This window comes from Dipteris shenzhenensis, chromosome 29 (genome assembly GCF_047967505.1).
Source record: "Dipteris shenzhenensis isolate YYH24624 ecotype China chromosome 29, Dip_SZ_1.0, whole genome shotgun sequence".
Taxonomy (NCBI): domain Eukaryota; kingdom Viridiplantae; phylum Streptophyta; class Polypodiopsida; order Gleicheniales; family Dipteridaceae; genus Dipteris; species Dipteris shenzhenensis.
In genome coordinates, this window is record NC_141624.1 from 5,713,244 (window position 1) to 5,724,021 (window position 10,778).

General features: G+C 42.5%; 1 protein-coding gene across 1 annotated transcript in view; it reads right to left on the bottom strand.

Moving 5' to 3' along the window:
* The window catches only part of LOC147882346 (SAND family protein), a 56,539-nt gene extending 49,037 nt beyond the window's left edge, over positions 1–7,502 (bottom strand). The window contains exons 1-2 of the mRNA XM_087400407.1: positions 7,220–7,502; positions 6,241–7,004 (exon numbers count right to left, since the gene is read on the bottom strand). Of these exons, the coding sequence (XP_087256533.1) occupies positions 6,241–6,960 (720 nt within the window). The 5' untranslated portion in view covers positions 6,961–7,004; positions 7,220–7,502. The remainder of the gene's footprint in view (positions 1–6,240; positions 7,005–7,219) is intronic.
* Positions 7,503–10,778: the final 3,276 nt, after the last annotated feature.

Here is a 10,778-nt window from a genome sequence, read left to right on the forward strand (position 1 = left end):
GCAAATTTGCCAAAGAGCACAGCTCCTCTTGAAGAAGGTTGCTTTTCGGTGGTCATAGAGGAAGCACAACGCAGCTTTGAAGACCTGAAATTTGCTAACACTCATGCACTTGTCTTGGTATGCCCTGATTTTTCAAGTCCTTTCATTGTGGAGGCAGATGTCAATGGCAAAGGATTGGGGGCTGTTTTGAGGCGAGAACCAGGGGTAATAGCCTTTGAAAGCAAGAAGTTAATGCCAAAGAACTCAATTACCATGTTTATGATCAGGAGATATTGGCTATCTTGCATGCTTTCAAGAAATGGCACCACTATCTGTACAAGAGTAAAATTAAGGTGAAAACAAATCATAGGACACTCAGATTCTTCCTCACCCAGCCAAATTTGTCATATAAGCAGAAGAGGTAGTTGGTTGCAGTCCAATCCTATGATTTTGACATTGAGTAAGGAAAAGGGAAGGAAAATGTGGTTGCAAATGCATCATGCCAGGATGTGGGCTCTCTACCATATATCAGGAGTGGATTCATGGCGTTCAGGGCGAGTATATGCAGAATTCTAAGGCAGCTCCCATATTTTCAGATTTGTAGAAGCCTTCTAGTCAAAGTCATTTGGAATTCAAATTGCATAACGGGGCTGTTGTGGTGTTAGGACAGGATTTATTTAGTGCCAGACTCAAAATATAGACAGTCGGTTTTGCAAGAAATGCACTCCTCTCCCATGGCTGGACATGCGGGTATCACTAAAACGTATGAAAGAATCAAGCAGAGCTTTACCCAAGAAGGCATGTGGAGGGATGTGGTTAAATATGTGGCTGAATGATTGCCTTGCCAACAGAATAAAGTGGACAACAAATTACCCGCAGGTCTCTTGCAGCTGTTATCCATTCCAGAGGGCAAATGGATGCACATAGCAATGGATTTCATCACAAGATTGCCTTCTACAGAGAGGGGATGGGACAGCATCTTTGTTGTGGTGGATAGAATGACAAAACAGGCCCATTACATACCCACTAAGACCCGGTTTCAGCATCACACGTTGCTTGGCAATTTATTGAGCATGTCTTTAAGCATCATGGTTTCCCTCAGGAAATTGTTAGTGACAAAGATGCAAATTTTATGGGTCACTTTTGGCAGAAGTTATTTTACAGTAGTGGGTACTTTACTCACACCTAGCACTGCTTACCATCCTGAGATTGATGGATAGTCGGAAATCGCTACTCAAAAGTCTTGGGATAAATGGTTGGCACTTGCTGAATCTTGCTACAACAGTATCAAGCATCTCTCCATTGGCATGAAACCGTTTGAGGAAATGTACGGATGCAAGGTCGGGATGCCTTCTTCAATTTCTGACATGGCTGTGAAAAATCACCAAGCACAGAGAGGATGGATGCCCTTCTACAGTTGGCAAAAAAGAATATGCAAGATGCCCCAGCCAAGCAAAAGAAACATGCGGCTGAAAGCAAGAGATATTTGTCTTTCAAAGAGGGAGATTATGTGCATTTGTGTCTCGATAAGAACTGTTATGTCTCGTTGAAAGGTAATACCAACACAAAGCTTGCTCATAGGTATTACGGTATTACAGTCCTTACAGGATCATCCACAAGGTTGGAGAGGTAGCATATTAGTTGAAGCTACCCAGTACCTCCAAGATCCATGATGTTTTCCATGTGTCTTTCCTGAACCACATGTGGGACAACATGTCCATGTTCTTCCTGAGTTGCCACCTATGGATAAGGCGGGCCACATCCTCTATGTTCCGGAACGCATCATGGGTTTCAGGGACCATGTACTACGAAAGAAGGTCTACATAGAGTATCTTATCAAGCGGCGGGGACTCCCTGAGGATGAGAATTCATGGCAACCAGAAAGCATTGTCCACGACCACCCCGATCTCCTACCGGACTGATTAGTAGTTGCTATTTGGTGCAATTTTTGGACAGCCATGCTGTGAAATTATGAAGGCAAAATTCTATGGGAAGGGATCGCTGTAATGAAGGGGGGGAAAGGGGCCAATTTAGAGGACCTTTAGAGGCCTCTTAGGTGGGAAATGTGGAGGGACTACCGAAGTCCCCATCCACCCCTTATTGTACACCTTTTGATGTGACATCCAATCCTATCTACTCCCACCTCCTTCCTCTACGTGCTGCCTACACTCTCTCTCCCAATCTCTCTCTATCTCTCTCTCTTTCCTTCTCCCCCAATCTCTCTCTTCCTCACCCACGTCCCCCTTTCCACAATTCTCTCTCCTTCTCCCTCTCCCTATCTCTCCCTCCTCCAATCTGCCCCTTGTCTCCTTCATTGCAATTAAAGTGTGCAAGGCATCCTCAAGTCTTAGGAATGCCAATGGATTAATGACAATTAGAATAAGAAGGTGGTTGAGTAGTTTGGGGACAAAGGAGCAGTCAGGTAGCTTAAACATTGGCTGCTGAATGAGTGCGCTAGCAGGCTAGGACTAGAGACCCGTTCCTGATGCAGTGGCCTTGAAGGTTGGGCAGTGAGACAGCTATGCCTTTGGTGCGTCATCGCACGGATACAGACTATTCCCGTCCAAATCCCAACCGAATTTACACTTCTAGTTTATGCAAAACCCCATACATCAAAGTATATCAAGTCAAGTCAAGTGTACCTCTTTCTCTAGTTGTTCTCTTGTTAAAGTTGATTCTTACTTGCCTTCCAAAACAGCATCCTTCATAAACCTTTCTAAGAACAAAATTCCAATGGCTGTATTCTTGTGTTCAACTTCTAAAGTTGACATGTCCATATCTTTTATGCCATGATTGTGAAAGTTACATTGGTTGATAATCTACGAACATTGCATAATGATCTTGTTCTTGTGCTAGCATTCTGAATAATCTAGCTCTTTTAACTACTTTTCCAACAAGTCGATATCGTTTCAAATTTGCATCCATTCCCATCAAAGCAACTCTATCTTTCTCTAAATTGTCAAGAGATTCTTATTGAGTTCTGAGACAGAGTTCATTATTTGTGTCCTATAAATTATCCATAAATACTTTGTCTTGGTGTGTTATCAACTGTATAGATCCATTCATGGATCTTTACAAAGCTTGTATTTCTATAAACCATTCTTTACGTCCTATCATATGAGATGATGCACCAATGTCGGCATACCATGGGTCTTGACCATCTTCTCCATTGTTGACATTGTGACTGCATTTACCTTTTGATTCTGTAATAGGCTACATTTGTTCATTCATAGTTTCAATAACAATATACATGTGTTGGCATTTAGATTGACCATACGTATCACTTTGTTGACTTGCATAATGATTTGGTTTACATGATCGGGCGCATCAACAACACAACAGCTTTTCTTTGTCGGAAGTTGCAACAGGCTTTGGTGGGTTGATCAATCAATATTCTTCTTATTCAGAAGCACAGGTTCTCAACCTCAGAAATCAAAGGACAGTTAAGAGGGCTAGAGGTTTGGTCCCCAGCAGTGGGTAGGAGCAGGCGTGTGTGTATCTCAGTGGCCCAAACTCTAACCCCAAATGTGTTTGATCAAGGAGGGCTCATAGGAGGACAGGTGGAATGGATTGGCATGAGGATGGGAAGTTCTAGGATTGGGACCCTGAACATCTATGCACCTACTTACCAATACCAGCGGCCTTCTTTCTAGAGACACCTCACCAAGAGCCTCTCGAATGTGGGCTTGTGGATTATTAAAATAAACTTCAATGATCTAGAGTTCGAGAAGGACAAGTAGGGTGGAGCCACCTTCTCAACGCTTCATGAGAGCATAGCACTTGAGAGCAATTCATCTTTACCGTTAGTGGCCATGATCCGTGGTGCAAGCCAGAGTTTCCTAGATTTCCTTCGCTACTCCTTCGATCAACATTTTTCATGATGGACTGCTAGAGAGACTCACGCAGATTCTACATGGAAAATTGGGTGATGCAAAAAGATGGAGCCACAGGTATTCTAGCCGAGACAACAATGCTAGATCACTCCCCAATCTTGCTTCACTTGAAGCAACCCCGTTGTGGACTCCCTCAGAAAACAGCGCAGATCCCCGATGCATCGCTACAAGAGGAGCAGGTACAGCACACCATAGCAAAGCTTTGGCAATAGCCGAATTTACACCCACAGGAGCTCGGCCAGCTAGGTAGCTGTGGCGATTCAACGGAGTATTAAGGAGCTACAATCGCAGGCACTTCAGAGGTGGCACTCCCTTTAGAAGAGGGAGAGAGCAATAAGACAAGACTTGGCTTCCATAGAAAGACTCAGGAAGCAACACCCAGCCTATCAGTGGCTTGCAGACAGGTATGAGAGTGCACATCTTGCCCTCCAGGCCACAAAGACCTGCAACACAGTTTTCTTACCACTCCTCCGAGGCACAATAGGTCCAACAGGGGGATAGGATGACTAGGCAGTTCTTTCAAACCACTGTCCGCTTTCAGTAGGGATCCAGCTCCAGCGTCTACGTGATGAGAGCGGCCAGATCTGCTTGAACTCTTGGGAAGTTCTTCAGCTGACCACGTCCTTCTCTCGACAGTTGTTCAAAACAGAGGAGGAGACCCCACAAGTTCTTGCAGCCCAGGATTCAGTTTGGACACACTCCTTAGGGCATGAGCAGGCAGGTGGATGCCCCAATCACAGATGAAGAGCTCTTGGAGGCCCGCAAGGCCCTCCCATCACAGAAGTGCCTGTGCGAGGACGATCTAACTTAATCCTTCTTAAGGTGATTTTGGGAGTGCATTCATGCTCACCTGTGGTTGGCATTCCAATAGATTTTTGACTCCGGATTTCAGCAATTCCCAGTTGCCTTTCTTGTGCTTCTCTTTTTTTCCTAAGAAAAGAACTTTCTATTAATGCTTGAGAAAAAATAAAATACAAATCAGCTATCCGTGTGATGCTGATCATGGAAGAAATGCAATGAAAGAAACTCTCAACTAGCCTGTTTTCAAAGACCCCGGCTCACTCATCCATATAAAAATACCACAATGCAATGTACCCTTGATGTACCGGAGGATTCTTTTAGCTGCCTTCCAATGGCTGGCCTTGGAAAACTAACTGACACAGCTGACAGCAGCATATGAACAGTCTGGCCTAGTAGTCATGAGATATATCAAGCTCCCCACTAGCTTCTAGTAGAGAGCGGTACCAACAGTTGGCCGATCCAAATAGTCCTCCGATTTCAGTCCTGGCTCCATGGGTGTAGAAATCAATTTGATGTCCAGCATATGAACTTTTTTTAATACACCCTTAACATACTTGCCTAGCTCACAAAACTGCCATTTTTTTACTGTCCATGCTTCTGTGCCCCATGCTAGTGTCCCAAATATGTCATCTCAACCTCGCAGCAACCCTTTCATAGGGATCAATATGCCTCAATGTAATGGTGCCTGCAAAGAGAAATCCTTCCAAGGAGCTGGGCTGCTTCCAACAAAAAAAGAGGTTGCAAAGACACAGATCTGAACTTCTGAACTGCAGCAGCCTGAAGTCATATTACTGCTTAGATACTCCTGGGGTTCACATGTGCAAAACCTTTCCCCCAACACAGCAAATATAATATAAGGATCAGACATATGGCTCCATCCTGGCATTCTGGTGCATGCAGCTCAAGGCATGGTTCAGACCAGCTTTAAACCAAAACTGAGGCAGGCCACAATGGGCCTTCTGCAATCGGAAGAATAATCGCATGGTTGACATACTTGAAAAGGAGGACCCTGTTAGTGCACGATGCATTACCACACCACGTCAGTAAAACATCCAGATATATCGAGATGCAATTTTGGCTTAGGTCCCATAGATTCCATGTTGAATCACCACTAGGTAATTGTTGAAGGACCAAGAAATACAAGAGCGTACTTATATAGACCTATCCAAAGGCTGCATTGCAGATTAAATTACATGTTAATCCTTTCAACTTCTGAGCCACTTCTCTCATGTGTGCTTCGCTCATGCTTGACGCGTACTCACGCCCAATATCTTCTACCGAACCTCACTCACTGCAAGCAAAAAGTTCCCTGCTAAAACGGTATGGCAAGCAGAAAGGCATCTTATTTCATAGCATTTTCTGCCATACTTCAAAACTCTATCCAATCACATCAAAATGCATAGCTGGTCACCATTTATACACCATGCATATTCTCTATACAACAAGAGGAGACATTTATGTGGAAGGTCCTTACAGCTGCATGATAAGTGTTGTAATCCAAGAGGTAACAATGCTTTGATACTTAAACATGAAAACAACGCTTTTACGTTAAGTGCCAGTAAAAAACCTCGTCGTGACGTAGCTGTGCCGGAATGAGATTCTGGATAGGGGCATCCATGGCGCTCTCACCACCCTCCTGTATAAGGGACTCGAGTTCCTCCACCCCATTTTGACTACATAAACTAGTGGCACTGCTGCTTCCTGCAACGTAGCCGCTGATGTCAGGAGTCAAAAGATCATATGACTTCTCCTCCTGGTAGCTTTGAACATGTCCATTCTCAAACTGTTCTTCCATCAGAAGTTCAGATTCTGAAACTTCTCTTTCACCACCAGAAGCAATTTCAGTTGAATTCCTATGAGGAACGACCCCTTTATGGTACAATTCGACCTCCTGCTCATCTTCTTGGAGGTCTGTGCCACTTGTATCATCATTGCTGTCAAAACTAGTCTGTAAACCTACTTTCTCTTCGGAAATCTCTCTTTGTTTGGCATCCTCAGAGATTACACTATATTCAGCCATTGCTGGCTCTGAGCCGTCCGTTTGCTTCTCAGAGATGATTGCACCTGTAGCACCACTGTCTACCGCAAAATCAACTTCCTCGCTTGTGTTATCAAGCTCAGACGTCGAAATGCCTTTATCCGGCAGATAACAAGGTCTATCTTCCCCAGTTTCGTCGTTAAACAGTTCTTCATAAGAGAGAGAGATGCCCTCGGGACTGGGCCCAGTGTCCTTGATATCATCACTTGCAGTAGTAACCTCTTCTTCGTCATGGTTGGGGTGAGACATCGTGCCGTCAAGCACCTGTACGTCCTATATCATCCGCTAAATCTCTGGGAAGACATGCAAAAGGACTACAATGAAACAATTGAACCATGGCCAACTTCGTATAGGGAAAGGAAGCACAGAAAGGCATATTTGTGATAGGATGATAGTCCCCTTTGGACTCTCTCTCTCTCTCTCTCCAATAGCAAACTGGGAAAATTAAAGTAAAAGTAAGCTGCGCAAGAGTCTGTTCTACTGGCAAATATCCAAATTGCTTCCCTACCTCAACCCCGACACATTTGTCAAGGTAGAAAGCAGACTCCGATTGCTGTGCACGTCCCTTCCCCATCATGACGAGATCAGTCTGTCAAGCGGGCAAAGCGGCTGTCGAAAACATGGAGCCAGATCGAGGAAGCAGGCGAATTGCGAGAAGGGAAAAGCGAAGGTGGATCAAGGAGCTGGGGAACGAAGATGCAAGGCAGGCTGAAGCTGAGGCAATGGAGAAGAATTTACTATGGCGAGATGCGTTGGACAAACGAGAAGAAAAGAGAGGTGATCTTCATTTATGAAGAGTTTCGTGGCGTGAACCTCGTGTCCTTATACGTTTTATACCCCCTTTGAACTTTTGCTAGTAATGACTCATATGATGGTCACCCCCAAGTTTTACTCTTGCAGCTTGCAATCCCTCATGTAAAACTCTTGTGAGGGCTTGTTTCCACACGACGTGGATGAGCGCGGGATGCGCCCCCACTTGGATGTTCACACACGAGAAAAATGGAGGTCACCGTGCAACTCTAAGCGCCTCGGTGCAAGCTTCAGCCCAACAAACTTTGTTGGCTCTGCACACACTGCCCATCCAAAATGGAAGCCTTCCAAGGTCTATATCCTATCATCTGCACCTGCAGACAATCAGCAACTTCTCTCTGATGCGTCACCTAAACTACACTCCAATCTTCCGTCACCTCTACCCAGACGCGCACCACACCTTCCTCCTGTGGAAACAAGCCTTGAGTGGATTTACCTCAAATGCCTAGAGTTAGCCCTCTTGGGTTGTACTAGTTTGTCTTTGCCTACCTTTTCAAGAGGCTTAGCCCACTTTTTTTACTGTTGTATTCCTCTTTTTGGGTTATACAATATTCTTTTTGTTTTTGTTTTTTTTTGAGGGGGGGGGGGGAGGGGGGAGAAGAAGAAAAAGAATGGTAATGTATAGATCCCTCACTTCCCTTCACGAAATAGTCCATTTGGGTGCATCATTCCATTGTAGGCCTTCCCTAAACCGATACTTGTACTTCCATGGGATTGTCATTTCCCAATCCCCCGAGGTTGGTTCATAAACATTTGACTCAGCACTTTTACATCTTATCAATGGAGTCATTGTGTATCTCTCAGTGGTTTTTGGGCTCCGTACTTGTTGTGAAGAATCTCCACATATCATAACTCAAGGAATGGCACGTGTACTAGCTAAGCACCACAAGCATTTCAAACCTATATAAGCTAAGCCTTTGATAGTGTACCTTATGTTGTGGCACATTTGATTCGCTTAGGCACCCACAAACTCTAAATCCCCTTTTGGATAGCAGCTCTCACGATGGTGCATATGCTTTACTTTTTTTTTGCAACCTCCAAATTCTCTTCTAAAGATTCTTATCTACTTGCATAGCGTGAGACCCTAGCTTAAGCAATGATACATGCACCTAATATAGCCGTACAAAATTGGTGTTCTTGCCCATTCAACCATCCTTTCATATGCATCCTTTCATGTGACAAACCCTCCTAAGAATGGTAGTCTGAATGCTAAGAAGGATTGGAGTTCCACTACTAATCTACTCACTCCTTTCATGCCTCTCCCTTGCCCTTGCCATTATATTAATCCTCCCCTCTGCCTTACTTTTCCACCCTTCTCCACCTCATTCTTTCACTAGTTTGATCCATGCCAATAATCCGAGTCGCTCATTACAAAAAATTATAAAAATCATGAGCAAAACATATATTTATATAAGGCTATGCATTTAATAGTCGCCCAAATGATACTTTACTAATTATCTTAGGAACACAAAAAAGGTTATTGTAGATCTTCACAAAACACTTCTTTGAAATATAAATAAAACAAAGTATTTCCATTCAACAAATAACTCATTCACTCTTAAAACAAACTTTGTAGCATATAAACAAAAGCACCATTGACTTAAGTTATGTTTGATACAATTCCCTTTAAAATTTTGCTCACTTAGAGTTTACTCACTTTAATAACTATGAAAAAGTATAATTAAAGACACATTTAGAACTCCATGATGAACTCTTTTGCCTCAGGGATCAAATTAGACTCCAAGAAGCCCACATTATGTGACATGCTCCAGCATGAACATTCCATATAAATAATGAAATCTTTTTATTGTAACGTCTAGCATGTAGTGTAGGTGTTGGACACGTCCCAAGTGATTTTGTCTCTAGTTTTATTGTGATTCACATTCATAGGGGTTTTAAACTTATCATGTAGTGAAAGTATATTTCAAATTGCATTACCTCATCCTCTCTCTCTCTCTCTCTCTCTCTCTCTCTCTCTCTCTCTCTCTCTCTCTGTGTGTGTCTCTGTGTGCACATGCATGCACACATGCTCATTTGTATGTTCAGTGTGAAGGAATTGAAGCGTTATTTTTCTTTATAACAAGATAACACTATTAAAAGCTTTTAGAGCATGCACACATATGTAGTTGCTAATTCGATGTAAGACATTTTACACAATGTAGGCATAGAAATATCATGTAGCTACCCTGTAGCTACAAAACTCAATGATTTCATTAAAATAAATAGGCTTGTATATAAGAGGTTTTAGACAATATATGTACGTAGATGGTATGTACTTGCTATTTGGATTGTATATTTTCCAATTGTGAGCTTAGAGTGATGTAAAACTTAGGAGAACAAACCTTGAAGCATAGGACGAAGACTGAAGAGGATTCATGTAATCACTTATGTCATCATATATGTGACATAATTCCATCAAAGAGTGGAATCAAGAAAAGAAAATGGGTGCATCATTTCTAAAAAGGAGTGGAATCAAAGAGTGAAATTAAGAAAATAAGATGGATGCATGGTTTCTAAAAAAGAGAGTATCCATCATGTTTTGCACAAGGCACCAAAGTAAAGCTTGATGGGTTAAATACAACGTGAAGCATCGATTGTAGATTCATATCATATTCATACCAACATGGAACTACCTTCTTGTCATATTCAACTACCTTCTTGTCATATTCATCCACATTCACTCCCAAATCACAGAGTGTTGTAGACTAGAACGAAGTTTGCTCAATTGTTCTCCCAAAGCATCTCATCATTTTTATAATAAACAACTCCTTATTGGGAAAGACTTTAGAAATATAATTTTGTTGTTAGAAAGTCTTTCTAGCTTATCCCATGTCTCCTTGATGGATTTGTCAAGATTTACATAAAGAATGAGGTCATCTACTAGCCAACAGTTTGATGAATAGGAGAGCTTTTTCATGCCTCAAGCATGCCCATTGGGTGGTCCATCTCAAAGATATCTATTGGAAAAGAGGGCCATCATCAGCGAAGTAGCAAGCCTGGCATGGGCAAAGACAGTCTTCCAACTATCAAAAAACCTACAAACATTGATCCACCGAAAGAGTCTTCTGTAAATTGTTCATCAACTAATCCTTCCTTGCTTGCTAAGTAAAGCAAGTCATGAGAATCCTTTTATGCTTGTTTTGTAGCGCTTTCTTTATCTACTCTATACTTTTCAAAACCTTTATAAAAAAGATATGCAGCTGAATTCTGCTAAAACAGAATTATCCTTGACGTTTCAAAGCGAATAGTCAATCAAA